The following is a 17,204-nucleotide window of genomic DNA, read 5'->3' on the forward strand; positions in this document are numbered from 1 at the left end:
AAAAAAAAAAAAAAAACCAAACCTGATTTATTCGCTTGCCTTATACACTAAACCTAGAGTGGATATTCTGTTTTTTCTAATGTAGTAGTTACTATTCAGAATCACGACAAGTAAGCTGGCTTACACGATGTCACCTTTGTGTCCACCTGACCAGGTTAAGGGACATCCACAGAAATGGTAACACTCCCGGGCATGTCCATGAATACTGAAAAGAGCTTGGTACTGGAACCAGCAGACCAAGGGCAGAAGATCTGCTTTTACTAACAGGGAAGGATATCATCCAGACCACAGAGGAACTGGATAAAACCAGAAGGCAAGGAAAACAAGTGTTTTCTCTCTTAGGAGGAGTGGTGTTTACCTCCACTGGAGCTCCCCTGGCTTTGGTCGTTCAGACTCTAGGACTTAAGTCATGACCCAACACCCATTCCTTACAAACCAGCCTCTGGACTGGGATGATACAGTCAGTACCGCAGTTTCTCAGGCCTTGGGACACACTGGCGTTCCTGTGTCTCCCTAGCAGACCCTTCTGCCTCCATGATGGAGCAAGCCTCTTTCTGTAGTAACTCCCCTTCTATAGCTATAAATATTGTGTTGGTGTTGTTTCTCTGTCAACATCCAAATACAGTTTGCTACTGTACTTCTTTTTAAAAAGAGTACACTTGATGTTTGTCAAACATTTGAAAATCTGTCTTAAGAAAAACTTTAGCTGGGTGGTGGTAGTGCACATCTTCAATCCCAGTACTGAGGAGACAGAGCTAGGCGGATCTCTGATTTGGAAGCCAGCCTGGTCTACAGAGTGAGTTCCAGAACAGCCAGGGCTACACAGAGAAACCATGTCTTGGAAAACAACAACAACAACAACAAAAACAAAAAAAAGAAAGAAAAGTAGTTGAGAAAAATTTGGCATTTATACATAGTTAATTCCTGATTTACAAACATCCTTATTTGTAATTATTTTATGAGTGTTTTCCTTGCGTATGTATGTTCACCACTTACTTGTATGCCTGGTGCTCACAGAGGTCAAAAGAGGGTGTCAGATCCTCAGAAACTAGAGTTACAAATGGTTGTGAGGTACATGTGGATGCTAGGAATACAAAGTGAGTCTTCTGGGAGAGCAGCCAGTGAGCCACTTAACCACTGAGCCAAAGAGAATCACTCTATTTCTTCTATTTTTTTTCACATTTATTTATTGTGTGTATGTGTGCACATATGTGCATGCAGAAGTCAAAGATACTTTGCAGGAGTCAGTTCTCCCCTTCCACCCTGTGGGTCCTGGGGTTTGAACTCAAGTAGTCTGACTTGCCAGCATTTGCTTTTACCTGCTAAGGCATCTTACAGGCTGATTTCTGACTGACATCCAATCAGGCTACACTTAGGCAAACGTCCCTGGAAACTGTTCCTGGGCCTAGCAGTGCCCCCGGATGGTGAAAGCAGTGGTGAGCAGCGCGCACAGGTCCAGCAGTGCCTCACGGTTGGTGAGAGCCGCAGTGAGCGTGAGCACAGGTCCAGTTCTTACCTTTAGCAGCTTCATCAGCCCCTCAAGCTGCACCATCAGCTCCCGCCTACTCTCCTGCAGCGCTGACATCCTCTGCTCCAGCTCATCTTTCCTTTGCCTGCCCGAGAGGAGGTTGGTGCTCATCAGAAATGGAGCTTTGTGATTGGCAGGTCCTAAACTCATACATATAACCTATAAACGGATCCTGCCTTTTATAGGACACTTGATAAACAGAGGTTGTTTGTTGGATACAATGTCTCCTTTATCTCAGGCTGACCTTAAACTCTATGTAGCTGACTTGCATCCACCACCCAAATGCTGGAATTACAGGCATGCACCACCATGCTTGGTTTCTGCTGTGCTGGGGTTGAACTCAGGGTCTTGTGTGTGCTAGGCGAGCACTCTATCAACTGAGCTACATCCTCAGCCCCTCTGTTCTTATGATCAATGCGGATAGCTCTACCAGCTTCTTTTGTTGTTAGCAATTCTGAGCAATTATTTCCTATTCCAAAATCCTAAAGAAATTCTTCTGTTTTCTCCCAGAAGTTTCCAAGTTGTGTCTTTCTATTTAATCCATCTGCTACTGGCTTTGCACTGTGTATCCACATGTAGAGACAACTGGCCTAGCTCAGGGATCAAACACCCCTCCTTGCCTCATGCTACAGAGGCTGTTGTGAAATGAACTCCTGAGTTCTCAAGCAATAGATCCCCTTGGACTTAGACTCTTGCTTCTTGCTCCTTTGCATGGCATGACCTCCTTGGACTCAGCCTGTGCTCACTGAATCTGTAAGACTTTTCAGCTCCTTATACTATCACCAGACACTTTTAGTAACCATAGTTCTACAACTGGAATGACAGCTTCTGCTCTTCCTTCCTTCCTTCCTTCCTTCCTTCCTTCCTTCCTTCCTTCCTTCCTTCCCTTCCTTCCCTTCCTTCCTTCCCTTCCTTCTTTCGCTTTCTTTCTTTCCCTTTCCTTCCTTCCTTCCTTCCTTCCTTCCTTCCTCCTTTCTTTCTTTCTTTCTTTCTTTCTTTCTTTCTTTCTTTCTTTCTTTCTTTCTTTCTTTTTGGTTTTTTTGAGACAGGGTTTCTCTGTGGAGCCCTGGAACTCACTCTGTAGACCAGGCTGGCCTCGAACTCAGAAATCCACCTGTCTCTGCCTCCCAAGTGCTGGGACTAAAGGTGTGCACCACCACTGCCCTACATCTTTTGCTTTTCTAGATATAAAAATAGTCACCTGTACCTCAGCTGAGCAACAAAAGTAATACAGGTGTCTCTTAAGTTGTCAGCTGACTCTCTTCCTCTGTTGGGTCAGCATTTGCTTCCTCTGTCTTTCTTAGTAAAGCATTTACCACGTGACCATCCCAAAAGTGTGACAGTGAACAATGGGCCACCAAATATACAGCCCAACTAAATGCCAAGCTGAAATGAAGCATCTGTTTTCTTTTTGAGATAGGGTCTTAATTTGCAGCCATGGCTGGCCTGGAACTCATAGAAATCCTCCTGCCTTAGCTACTAGTGCTAGGATTGAAGGTGTGCACTGATGTGTTCACCCTGCTATGAAGCTTTGGGAGAAAAGGGCACTCTGAACTGGCTAACTGTATTCATCTGCACAGTTTACATTCTTTATGCTCTATTTATTTATGAGTAAAATCTAAATGACAGGATACAAGTAAAAAACCAATAATTATTGTTCCTCACTGAAAAGAAACCACGGTTAAGACCCCAAAGAAAGCATTAAACCTCTGCCCTTCCGCTCTGGTATCCCAGATGATAGCACGTTCATAACTAAGAGTGAGACAGCCAGGGTAGTGCAGGCTGATAGTCCTAGCCCCAGGGAGGCTGATGAAGGGAAGATTACCATAAGTTCAAAGCCAACCTGTACTACCTAAGGCTAAACATTCTAGGCCAGCCTCGGCTACAGAATAAGATATTATCTCATCCCCTAACCCCTCCCCAATCAAATATCAAATATAGAATTCTAAATGCTACAAAAGAAACAGAAAGGCACACTATTCAAGAATCTAGAGCTTGGTAAGAACTAAGGCATCAGATTTGACTTCCATAATGTCTTCACTCATGGGAATACACAGACTTCTGTGGTACAGAGGAAAACAAGGCTCTCATCACAGATCACCCACCATGTTCTCCAGAGAAGACTTCCCTATCTTCTCCGAGAGACCACAAACACTGCTCTGTTCTATACTGACTCTATAGCCTTATGCTCTCAGCTCTGCAGTCACCGTACACTGAGAGACAGGTGAAACAGTACCACAGTGAAGGTGCAAGGCATTCACTCACTTGTAGTCTCCCGTCTCAGAGCTGGTGCACAGGCAACATGCTGCCATAGCCCTGGCTGTCTCAAGTGCCCAGAGCCTCTAAATCAGAGCTTAAGTGGAGCTGTAACATGTTAACTGCAACATGGATGCCCCCCTCCCCAAAAGTACAGGAAATCATAGCTGCCTTTTAAAAACAACCCCTGGATGACAAACACCACCCACTACTTGGCTTGGGATTTGAGGGAGCCCAGTTCTGTAATGATGACTGAGGACCCCCCTCCCAGAGTGGTTGATAGGTCTGGCAGGCAGTCTGCTCTGACATGTCAGGTTCTACTGATGAACAGATCCTGTCTCACTAGTTTGGCTTCCCAATACAGGAATTCCCACCACAAGCTGCAGTTTGGGAGCAGGTAGATGTGTACTCACCTCAGCAAGCGCAGCTCTGCTAGCAGTGTGGGGTTCTGCTGGGCCTTCTCAGGAGTGGGCTGGGAAGCCTGTTCATGTTCCAGCCGCAGGCGCTGGATCTCCTGTAGGATCTCTCTGAGGATGGAGGATGGTGGGAGGTGCTGGTCAGTGTTTGATGGTTCTTTTTCCCCCATGAGCTGTTTTTCTCCCTTAGTGCCTTCCATACCCTCTGTTCTAAAGCTTCTAAACCACCAAGTGTAAAACAGATACCTTTACCTGATGGCTCTTCAGTGCTCTGCCCACAGAGGACGTCCTTTTCAAGAACATGAACCTTCTCCAGGAAGGGGAAATGACAACTAGAACATTCTACTTGCCCTGCTCCTCTCCAGGGGAAGAGAACATTGCAACCTCACAATGTAGGTCCTGTGTAGACTTCCAACTCTTCCTCCATTCTCTTCCTTCCCTTGGATCCTGGCTACTGACTGGAGGTTGCTGCTATTTCCTCCCCAGTCATGCTACACAAGGGCCAGTCTCCTTGCTCTGGTTCTACCTTTCACTGCATAGTGGTGTAATGTGTGGTTCCCCAGGCCTTTTAGCAATATTTAAAATTGCTTTTTAAAATAAAATGAGACTGGTTTCATGTAGTGTAACAGGCCAGGATGAGCTGCTAGGACAGAGCAGTGGTTCTCCAGAGGTGGCAAAGCAGAGCTTAGAAGATAGGAACCCATAGCATACAGTGAGTGTATCTCCTGGTCCTGGGTCCTCCTGCTTGCTAAGGAGTCATACAGAGCTGGGTGGGTAGAGGCATGAGGGTAAGAGATCAAAGTCAGCCTCTTCTACACAGTGAGTTCAAGGTCAGCCTTAGTTACCATCTCCGAGAAGCAGAAGCAACCAAACAAGCCAAGCAGGCTAGGAGGTGACAAGGACCACCCAGTGGATCCCCAGGGCGGGTCCTGGCTTTAGGACACAGGTCAGAAAGTCTCATTCTTACCTGTTCTTGTTTTCTAGTTCTGCAATGAGCTGTCTCTGTTGTTTGTTGGCATCAAAGTTGAAGCTGGCCTCAGTGGGAGGACGAGTCTACGAGAAAGATTTTTTGTTTTATTTTTTCCAAATTCATGTATCAACAGTCTGAGACTGACTGCTGATTTATCAAAAAAACAAAAAACAAAAAACAAAAACAAAAAAACAAACCAACCCCCTCCCTAAAACAAACAATTTTGGAGGTTTCCTTTATATACCATAAAACCTATCCAATTCTATAATCTTAGTAAATTTAAACATTTTTGAGCCAGGCAGTGGTGGTGCACGCCTTTAATCCCAGCACTTGGGAGGCAGAGACAGGTGGATTTCTGTGTTCGAGGCCAGCCTGATCTACAAAGTGAGTTCCAGGACAGCCAGGGCTACACAGAGAAACCCTGTCTCAAAACAAAACAAAACAAAACAAAACAAAACAAAACAAAACCAAAAAACCAACCAACCAACAAACAAACAAACAAACAAAAAAAATCATTTTTGAAACCACCCACCACGATCCAGTTTTCAAACATTTTCCATCACCATAAACTAATCCCTTAGGATGCATAGTTTGTCTTCAGTTGCTGCCACCAATGCCGAGTGGGCTTACGCAAGCACTGAGCACTGATGGACTTTCCACCTGGCTTTGTCTTCCTTGAATCGTGACCCACAGAATGATTCTGTATGTAGTTCTGCTTTCAGTGCAGCAGGAGGTTTTGGACGTTCACAATGTTTGTTGCTGAGGAGTATCCCTTGCTTTCAGCTTTTAGTAACTACAGCAGAGGCAGTAATATGCCTTTACTTACAGGTCTTTATATCAATGTACACACTGTGTTTTACTTTGCGTGTGTGTGCATGTATGCCATGGTGTGAGAGGAGAGGACATGGATGAGTTGTCTCTCTTGGGTTCAGGCCATTAGGCTTGGTGGTGAGAGCATTACCACTCAGAAACCTCACAGGCCACAGCCCCAATTTCACAGTATTCTCACTGAAACCTGTTGAAATCCTTTTTGCTTCAACATCCTTACTATAAAGGCTGTAACTGTGAGGTTTTCTTTTTTAAAATAGAAGTGAGTTTATATTTCATAAGTGTACACCTCCCCTTTTAAGACAGGAGCTTGGGCTGGCCTAGAATATACATGGCTAAGGATGACTCCGAACTTGGACTCTCCTTCCTCTAACTCCCCAGATCCTTACAGGTGTCTGGCACCACACCTGGTTTATGCAGTGATGGGACTGAACCCAGTGCTTTGTGCGCTCCAGGCAAGTGCTTTACTAACTAAACCAAATCCCAGCCCCGGACCTTTTAAACTATATAGCTTAGCAATTTTTAGCATGTTCATGAGATTGTGAAACCGTCACTACCGTCTATGTCCAGCAAAATTTTACTGTTCCCCTTTATCCCATGCCCATCCGCAATGATAATCTATTTCTGTCTGCCCTGAGAGCCACCATTCTTTCCGTCTCTGTAGTTTCATTGATTCTGTATATTATACATAAACTATAGCCTTTGCATCTGACTTCTTTACCCTAACAAAATGTTCTCAGGCTTCACTATTATACCACAAATCAGTAATTATTTTTTTATGGATGAATAATATTCCATAATATAAGTATATCACATTTTCTATCTAACAAATGATTTACATTTCAGCTATTCCTACTTTTTGGCTATTTTGAATGATGCTATGAGTATTTGTGTAGAAATATGTCCTTCCTCTTGATTATTCTTCTAGGAGTAAAACTGCTGAGCCACATCGTAACTGCCTTTGGAGACCTTTTTCCAAAGTGGTTGAACTAGTTCCCACAACACTGTGTGACACTGCCACTTTCCTTCATGTTTGCCGACACGTGTCCATCTTTCTGAGGAGTCATTCTTGTGGGTGTGAGGTGGTATTTCATTGTGCACTCCTTTCTTTAGGAACTGTAATGTTGGACACACTCTAATGTGGTTAGTCATGGTTTGTGTCAACTTTGGAGAGACCATGTGGGTGTACCTTTGTTAGCTCCTTCAAGAATATGGTAGAAAACAATAAACACTTAGAAACACCATTCACACACTGCAGAAAGTGGGTTGGGGCCTGGCGGTGTCGCTCAGCTGAGAAAGTGCTTACCCTGCATACATGAAACCCTGGCTTTGAACCCCAATACCCTAACCTCACATAAAAACAGGTGTGGTGACACATACTTGTAATCCTCTCAGGTGGAGGCAGGAGGATCAAGATTTCAAGGTCAACCTCAGCCATGTATGTGAGACTCTATACTGTTTCCAAAAGTGGCTGAACTACCTCATCCTCGGTTCCAATTTCTTTTATAAGTTTGAGACTCTATCTAGATCTCCCCACGCCTCCCCCTCAACAGTACATATGTTAGCCAAGGAACACAGAAAGGAAACAGGGATGATGAGGTGCTGTTTCCCTTTCACTCAGCAACTAAAACGGAAGCTCTCAACTGGGCTGTCCGCCAGCCGTGCTCACTCTGCACCTTCTCTGCTTTGCCTCAAGCATGACCAACAAGAGCAGGAACCTGCTAATATCCTGCCCAGAGTTGGAAGATTCAATAACAAGTCTGAGTCTTTTCATATGGTGTTTTCTAAATAAATAGGTAAACTAGCACAGCCAATCTGGTTTTTACCAGATCATCTAATATTTTTCTTCTTAAAACAAAACAAAACCCAACAAAAAGATAACTTCCTTCTTCCCTTAGAAGTGTGTACCAGCAGCCAGCTGAGCAAACGCCCCATGCTGTATTTAGAATCTTGTAAGAGCTCAAGCTGAGCCTCACAAAAGTGGTTGAGAATGAACCTGGATATGAATAATTGGTTTCTAATTTTTAAAAAAAGAGGAATCAAAAGTTATAGTTCTCTGTAAGGGTGAGGGCAGGGGAAATTACAGATGTGGGAAGGACATGAACTGTGGGAGAACAAGCAAGCTTGGTGGCATTCACTGGGAACATTTAAATAACCCTTGATGCTTTTCGGTTTGACTGCAAACCTAGTGTCTTCTATAGTGGAGGCAGAGAAGCCCAGAAGCACTGTTTCTCAAACAGAAGTGGAGAAGCAACAGTTCCTGCAGACGGAGTGGGTCTGGGGTTTTCCACCTGCCTGAACTCATAGGAGAACCTCCAACCCAGCCCCAATGCCCAGTGGCTTGTTTCCTTTGGTCAAAATATAAATATAAGCGGTGGCAAAGGCCTTCAATCCCAGCACTTGAGGTGGAGGCAGAGAGTCAGAGAGTCAGTCAGAGAGTCAGAGAGTCAGAAGGGCAGAAGGGCAGAGGCAGAGGCAGAGGCAGAGGCAGAGGCAGACTCTAAGTTCCTGGCCAAACTACAAATTACAAAGTGAGTTCCAGGCCAGCCAAAGGTACATGGTGAGACCCTGTCTCCAAAAACGAAAACAGTAAATATAGCCAAAGAATTCTTCTCTGAGTGTTCCCTACAGCTTCATGTGTTAGACTGCAATCTTCACTGTGAGGTATTAAAAAAGGATGGAAACGACAGGGACTATGGTGTTTGGGGAACAGACTTCTGGGAAGTAATTAGGATTGAATGATGTCTTTAGGATGAAGACTCCATGACTTGATCTTGGTCCCCAAGACTGAATTCTATAAGACACACACACACACACACACACACACAAAGTTCTCTGTCTTTTGCCATATGATGCTCTGGGCTGTGTTAGGAGCCTTCCCCAAGAAGACCATCACCAGATGCTGGCCCTTGATCCTGACCTACCAGAACAGTGAGCCTTAGTAAATCTTTTTTTCTTTTTCTTTTTTTTTTTTTTTTTGGTTTTGGTTTTTTCGGAACAGGGTTTCTCTGTGTAGCCCTGGCTGTCCTGGAACTCACTCTGTAGACCAGGCTAGCCTCGAACTCAGAAATCCGCCTGCCTCTGCCTCCCAAGTGCTGGGATTAAAGGCGTGCGCCACCACTGCCTGGCTGCCTTTTTTTCTTTATCATCACCTTACCTTAGGTATTATAGAAGTGAACAATGGACTAGTATGTAGTTTATATTATACAGCAGAGACATCTAGCATTTAACTTATTTGATATCTTTAATACCATGGGGCTCCTTAATAACAATAGCAATAATATAAAACAAAGACACGTCTATCTTCCTCAAATATTTTCTGGACTCTGAAGAGGCTAAGACAGAAACAGAATGGTAGTTCACAGGAAACATTGTCTAGAAGAGACCTTAGATAATTTCTTTCAAGAACAAAATCAATTTATTCGTTTTCTGGCTCCTCTGTGTCAGACACACTATTCAAACAACTAGTGATACCCTGGTGAATGGCAAAAAACTTCATCTCATGGAGCTGACATTACATCAGGGGAGATCAGAATGAAAAAATAAGTGAACAAACACATCAACAGTAACAGGCATGAGGAAGGCTGTGACTTGAGAGAGTCCTTCCAGTGAGAGGCTTCTGAGTAGGCCCAGGAAGCCAGAAGGCTGGGGAAGAGCATACACAGCAGAGAAAAGGGCAGGGGTGGGGCAGCTGGCCTTGCTGGAACAGCTGAAGGGAGGCAGCCTAAGGGCCTCAAGGTGATGAAGAAGAGTTTCGTAGTCAAGAGTTTGTAAGTTCCTGTGTAGTCATTCCAGCACAGACCCGAGAAGGGAAGCTGAAAAAGGCTTCTTGCGGGAAGGAAACAGCTTGGGTGCAGAAGACCTCATGAAAGCGTGCTTGAGTGGACATACAGTGCTGAGACATTCTGATCATGGTCTGGCTCCCATCTCAACTTACTTTTAAAAAAAATGACCACTTTAAGCAGACAATAGGAAAATAAGCTATTTCCATAAGCTCACACTAATTTGTTCTAGGCATTCTGCTCCAATTACTTCCTATAGGCTATATTTTCTGTCCAGATGCTGATGTATCGTTTTGCAAATGCTTGTCATACTTCATACTTGAGTAAACATCTCTTTAAATATTTAAAGCCAACCTTTGATCAGCTGGACCCCCTCTCATGCATGAGAGAACTTCTACTGCACACCAAGTCCTTTAACGAGATCACGACCTTTCCCTATTCCGTCCTTCTCCCTGGAAGGCCTCCAAGTGAGGACACTCTGGCCAGATCTGGGGCTGCTGACTCATGTGGACGGGGACCTGAGAAGCTCCCATTCTATAGTAACTTCTGAATAACAGTGACTTCACAAAATCTATCCCTTTCATCCTTAAGATAACATACTCTGGGTAAAAAACATTGTTCTCTGGACTTTCTGAGTGCAGAGTCAGCCTAAGTGTTCTGGAAGCATACTGAGGCAACTTGGTATATTGAACTAGGCCCACTGCAAAACCTCAGGAGGGGATCATCTTTAAAAAAATTATTCTATTTTATTTATTGGGGTAGGGGATTGAAACAGGGTTTTTCTGTGTAGCTCTGGCTTTTCTGGAACTTTCTCACTAGACCAGGCTGGCCTTGAGCTCATAGAGATCCCCCTGCCTCTGCCTCTCAAGTGTTGGGATTAAAGGCGTGTGGTACCACTCAGCTCCCAACAGGGATCATTGCCAGATCAGCAGAGAACACTTGGGGTGGATCCACAGTCTGCAGATGGCAGCAAAGTGGCATTCCTTATGGGTCATCAAATCCACTTGTTCCTAGACACCTTTATTTAAGATCTCCAAATTGTCTTTCCCTCGGTAACACTTTAAAGTATTTTTTACTTACTGTAACATTTTGGGAGATGAAGGACAGTCTCGCTATGTTGCTCAGGTTGGCCTTGATATCCTGGACTAAACTTCTGGCTCTTCCCTTAGCCTCCCGCTACCTGGGACTTGCAGGTGTGCACCACCCACCTGGGCCATTACTGTCCTGTTCCAATGTTCTACTCTCAATATTCTCTTAAGCTAGCATCTCCATTGTCATAAAATTATGCCCACAGCTTTAGCAAAGCAATGTGTGTGATGAGTGGATTTTCTCAGGTGACCAATGAGGAGACTGGCACACACTCTTATATGCTAGAGCAGAAGAGAATCAAAGTCTGTGAGTTCCCAAACAGTCCCATCCTATTTAAGTAGAAGTTTCTTAGGTGGGTGTGGTGGTAAATCCCTACAATTCTAGCATTTAGGAAGTAGAGGCAGGAGGATCAGAAGTTCAGGTTTACCCTCAGCTATTCAGTGAGTTCAAGCCAGCCTTCAAGAATCTCTGCCTTAAAACAAAACAAATAAAACCAAGCAAAAGAAAACAAAACTTCATTAAGCCCAGTGCAGAGGCTCAAACCAGTAATCTCAATACTTGAGAGGCTGAGACAGGATGATTACCATAAGTGCAAAGCTAGGTGAACTACACAGTGAGTTTCAGGCTGTGTGTGTGTGTGTGTGTGTGTGTGTGTCTGTATATGTATCTGAAATTATCACCTTTTCCTTATTTAAAGGATGTTCATATATGTCTCTATTTTTTTTTTAGGACACACACACACGCATATAAACTGAAAGGTTTTAAGCCTTAATGAATCAAACTCACAGTAAGGAGCTGTTTTCCATTTGTGAAGTCTGAATCCTGAGGGGGGAAAAAAAAAAACAAGTCTTTTCTTCAAATATGAAACCATGTCCACCCATAGGTGCTGACCGCCAGGCTATGACAGGGGAGACAGAATTTCTCGAACTTCAAGGTTGAATTTCATCCAGCTCTACTGCAGCTGGGGCTTGGGATTGGGGTAGGGAATTCTACCTTTTAGTTTGTAAATGTTTTGTTAAAGTCCTGAAAAGTGTAGTGTAGTGTGTGTGTGTGTGTGTGTGTGTGTGTGTGTGTGTGTGTGTATGTATTCAGATTTCCTGAAAAATCTTTTAAATTGGCAAACGGCAATAATTCTGTTTCTATGTTGGTCTCTATGTTTCTATGTTCCTCTCCACAGTTTGCCCACTAGCTAAATACAGTTTTAGGCCATGCTCTGTCCTTTAATAGGCCCTTCATTAGCATACCTTAGACTCAGAAAAAAAAAACAACAAAATTTATCAAGATTTAGTCACTGCCAAATAAAAGCTAAGTCTCTGGATTTATTTAATAAGTTCAAAACCCTGAACCCTGACGTTCTCTTGACTTCTGAAACTTGGATGGTCTGCTACAGTGGCAAAAAGACATACCGGTTCCTTCATGCATAGGGTATATTGGTTCACACACACTAGTGAACATTTAAAAAAAAAAAAACACTGTCAGATATTTCAGCAGGAATGTTTGGAGCAATGCTCTATCAATCAGAACTCTGCCTTGCTGGAATAGACAGAACTTCACCATCTTAGAATGTCTTCTATGATTTTAGACTTCTTTATTTTTTCATGTGCAGAGTGTTTTGCACACAACTGTAAAACATCTGTGCATCACATTCACATAAGAAGGTGGAGACAGGTCCCCTGGAATCTATCTTTCCTTCCTTCTTCCCGCCCTCCCTCCCTCTTTCCTTCCTTCCTTCTTCCTTCCTAAAGGTATAGGCTGACAAAGACTGCCCAGTGGGTAAAGGTACCTACTGCCAAACCTTATGATAGGAGTTCAATCTCTGGGCTCCATAGGGTGAAAGAAGAAACTGAGTCTTGCAAGCATTTCTCTGGCCTCTACAACTCCCACAAATAAATAAATAAATAAATAAATAAATAAATAATTTTAAAAGCAAAACGATTTAAATTCTAGTACTTGGGATGTAGAAGTAGGAGGATTATGAATTCATGGTCATCCTTGGCTCCGTATCAAGCTTGAAGCTAGCTTGGGGTACATGTGACACTGTCTCAAAAAAAGAGAACAACAAACCCCCAGAATTTACTTAGCACCAAACACCAAAACACTGGTTATATGTACGTTACAACACCAATGCTGTATAGGTGGAAAGCGATCTACAACTACACTGAAACACGAAGTCATACAAACCTGTATTTACTCTCAAGTCTGGCTGGGAACCTTAGCAAGGTGACTCAACTTTGATGTGCCTCTTTTCTCATTCACAAAAATCATACTAGGAATCATATCTATCTACTAGAGTTGCCTTGAAGACCAGGTAAACATCCAGGGCGGGAGTTGGAGAGATGGCTCAGCAGTTAAGAGCACTTGCTGCTCTTCTAGGTGAACTGGAGTTCAGCATATACAATGAGCAGCTTGTACCCATAACTCAAGCTCAGGAAATCTAATGTCTTCCTCAAGAACAAACACAGACACACACAGACACATAGATACCCTCCACACACCTCCACACACAGAATGGACTACAGAAGAAGCCAATTCCAGCCTAGGCTACATAGCAAAACCCTGTGGAGTGGGGGAGGGAAGGCTTAGTACTGGAGAATGAAGAAGACTCCATTTGGGAATGAAGAGTGGGATCTACTTCTGTTGCAGCCCTTCTAGTCCTAGGAAAGGTGGTGCTTCTCACATTAGCATCCTTTCAGGCTCAAGGGTCTCAGAGCTATACCACCTCCAGGGAGGCAGAGACACAGCTGGCAGATAGAGGATAAGAGACAAGGTCCCTTTAGTTGAACTATGTAAACATCACACATCCAAGGAAAGTGAACAGTCAGTGAGATGTAGCCCAGTATGCATTTCTGCAGCCTCCTGAAAGAGAGACCAGTGGCTTTGACCTTTATGAACCTGACAGGAGGAGTCCACAGAGATGCCCCTGAGAGCCACTATACTATCTGTATCCCTGGGCAGTCTGCCCACAATCTAACCTCCTAGAGGATAAGTGTAGGCTATGGGTTATTAACCTCTCCCCAGAATCCAATAATACTGTTTAAGACGGTGCTTCCCAGGCTGGCTGTAAATCAGAAGACTTCCTTTGTTTTTTCCTTCAGTAAAGACAGATGGGCTCTAAACCCAGAGATTCTGGTTTAGTAGGTCAGAGGCAAAGCCTGCACATTTTAAACTGCTTCATATATGACCACATTATGTGACCAGGTTTTGCAGTAAATATTTTTGTGGGGCCTGCAGTCACTACATGTATCCAAAATCCAGCTAAGATACTGTTGACCACCAAAGTTTGAGAAGTCATGAGGACGTTCCCGTGATAGTCTGCCTCAAGCAACCATGACTACAAGACTATGAAGATTGGGGTGCGGCTGTGGAAACAGCCTCTCAGAAAGGTCTAAACGTGAGGCAGAATGACAATGGTAGTGCTGTCCCTCCCTCTTACTTTTCCTGTAAAGGGTTTTAATTTTTTTTGTTTTAGTTTCATGAGAAACCCTTAAAAGAAAACATCACATCATGTCCAGTGCTGGTTAAGGCTTGAGAACTAACAATCTGCCATCACTGTTATGACTCAGCCCACACTGCAGGGTTTTCCATTTCCTTCTTTTAAAAAAAGAAACTTCGGCACTCTAGGAAAACAAATGAGTCCTCCTGGCACATCTGTGAAAGCCACAGTGCCTGTCCTCAAGTGTCAGCCTGAGGCACTGCCTGGTCTGCTGTGCACCAAGGGTGAGGCGGCCGGTGTCTGCTGGAGAGGCACTCAGCGGGGTGTGTGCGCTGCGGCACAAATGATTGAATGGTCTCTCTCTGTGGAAGAAGGTCTCTGAGAAAAATCAATAGGAAGCCTATCTAGCAGCCTATAAATAAGCTCTCGGAGCACTGCCCCCACGTTATGCAAAGCACTTGACTCAGGGTGAGATTAGAGGATTAGGCAGGCTCTCTGTGTTAGGCAGAGTGAAGAAGAATGCTGAGAGGCCTGATATTTAGAAGATAGCCATACTTGGCAAAGTAAACTAAGATGAAAGGGACCCTTTCTGAGCTGTGATCACTTTCATGACAATTCAACATCGGGCAATGGAAACCAGCAGGTGCAAACATCCTTATCTGGGTTCATGGCAAAGGAGACCAGGACCTCAGGGTGAAAAGGCTTTGCCTCTTGTTTACAGAATTTTAAAGGGCCCTGTAAGGTCAATGGGGCTATCTCAGAGCATTAAGCATACTTATTAGAACTCAGTCACAGCCCATCTCAACTCACTGACTCATGATTCTGAATTTCTGAAATTACCTAACCAGTTATGACTGGCCGAGGGCACGCGTAAGATTTAACCAGCTCTTCCACATTGCTCTGCATTTTTTCCTAGGCCGTTGTTTCTTCTGCGCTGTTCCATTCCACAACCTTCAGAGTTGCAATATCTGAGTTACATATATGATCTGACGTTAGATTGTTTTGGGGAGAAGCAACACATCAAGAATCGTCATCAGCAGCCTTGGCAAGCAAAGGTACCTCTCCATGAAGGAGACCTAACTGTCACATCTGACATGTTGCTTCTGTCCCGCCTCACTCCTCTCCAGCACCAGCCTCCAAATTCTGCCACTTCCTCTTACAAGAGCTGACACAGTTTTGGGAAGGACTGGCTCTTTGTCGGTGGTTAGTGTCTGAGAGTCCATGGTTTTGGTTCCAGGTCATCTTTCCTTTCATTTTACTCTTTGCTTTTTTTGTTCATTTCTTTCCTCCAGAACCTTAACCTTCAATAGTTAAATTATCAGTGCTTGAGAGATAAAAAGGGCATTCCTCATCCCAGCTGGGCTACTTAAAGACTGGGTGGTTATCTCTCTGGCCACAGGAAACAGGACTGTTTTGAATAATCAATTAGCTAAGATATGCAAAGCACTTAGAATAATGACCTCCACCCAGTGCACTTTCAGTAAGTGTGAGCCATTAGCACTGCTCTTAGCACTCATCCTACTGTGACCTTTCCAGGCTTCTTGGAGTTTTCTCTTTTCCTCTTAACATTTAACTAGCTCTTTTCAGTGCAGTAATGACACTCAATTGTTTTTCCCTTTAAGGAATATTTCAAGCTTTGTCAAAAACTCAGCAACACTGGGTGTACTCACTTTATCTTCCAGTAAAGCTTTTTTTCCCACCCTTTATGAAGAATTACCCCATTGTTGTGGTGGAGAAACTGGTGATCTTTTGTAAACAATAGTTTTCTCTCTCACTCTTGAGGATCTAGGGATGGAAGCCATCAACTGTACATAGTGCGACAGCACTCTAAAACTGAGCCACAGCCCCCAACCCCTTCCTTCTTGACGCTGGAGTACAGCTAAGGACTTTTTTGTCCTGCTTGAACCTCCCAGGTAGCTGTGCCCCATGGTTTTAGGAAAGCTATTTTTCTCTTTTTGGGGACTGATTATGATATTTTGACCTGAGGATTCTTGTCTTATATCAGTTCTGGAAAGAACTTTAACCATTTGTTCTTCATCGCAGTTCTGAAGAGCTTAGATTCTAATTAGATGGCTGTTCTCTACACTCCGTCTCTGAACGCATCTGTTCAGAGTTTCCAAGTTTACGTTGTTTTGGAGACTTTTTTGTCCTCTTTTGAGATAGGGTTGCATGTAGCACAAACTAACTTCAAATTCCCAGTGTGGGTGAAGCTGATCCTGAACTTCAGGTTCTCCTGTTTAGGGATTCTGCACTGTGCTAGCCATCCCAGGATGGCCTGAAATTCATGACATAGCTCAGGCTGACCTGGAACTTGCAGCAGAGGTGCAGGGGTTCCAACACAAGCCACTCTGTCTCGAGTTTTGGAAATTTTTCTTACAAATATTTTCCAGCTCACAAATTTTATTTTACTTGTTTCAGATATTTTATTAACACATTTACTGTTCTTTTAAATTTTTTTAAAGATTTATTTATTTATTTTATATATATGAGTACACCATTGCTCTATTCAGACACACCAGAAGAGAGCATCAGACCCCATTGCAGATGGTTGTGAGCCACCATGTGGTTGCTGGGAATTGAACTCAGGACCTCTGGAAGAGCAATCAGTGCTCTTAATCGCTGAGCCATCTCTCCAGCCCCACTGTTCTTTTAATTAAAAAGTTATTTGATTTTTGATTGTGTGTGTGCATGTGTTTCTGTGTATGGATTTGTGCACATGCCTACAGGTGCCTGTGAAGGCCAGAAGTGGACACTGGATACCCTGGAGCTGTAGTTCAGGCTGTTGTGAGCTGTCTGACGTGGGTGCTGGAACTGAACTCCAGTCCTCTGCAAGAACAAGAAGTGCTTTTAACTGCTGAGCAGTCTCTCCCGCTCCCCCGCCCCCCCCCCCCCCCCCCGTCAC

The 17,204-nt window shown here is 43.9% G+C and overlaps 1 protein-coding gene across 3 annotated transcripts in view; it reads right to left on the reverse strand.

The window, feature by feature from the left end:
- Dtnb (dystrobrevin beta) overlaps positions 1–17,204 on the reverse strand; it is a 204,225-nt gene that overhangs the window by 30,576 nt on the left and 156,445 nt on the right. For all 3 annotated transcript variants that reach the window (XM_028778099.1, XM_028778098.1, XM_028778097.1), the window contains exons 13-15: positions 5,168–5,253; positions 4,198–4,311; positions 1,517–1,613 (exon numbers count right to left, since the gene is read on the reverse strand). In XM_028778099.1, coding sequence (XP_028633932.1) covers positions 1,517–1,613; positions 4,198–4,311; positions 5,168–5,253 — 297 coding nt within the window. The remainder of the gene's footprint in view (positions 1–1,516; positions 1,614–4,197; positions 4,312–5,167; positions 5,254–17,204) is intronic.

The sequence above is a fragment of the Grammomys surdaster genome, unplaced genomic scaffold (genome assembly GCF_004785775.1).
Source record: "Grammomys surdaster isolate TR1022 unplaced genomic scaffold, NIH_TR_1.0 324, whole genome shotgun sequence".
In the NCBI taxonomy this organism is placed as follows: domain Eukaryota; kingdom Metazoa; phylum Chordata; class Mammalia; order Rodentia; family Muridae; genus Grammomys; species Grammomys surdaster.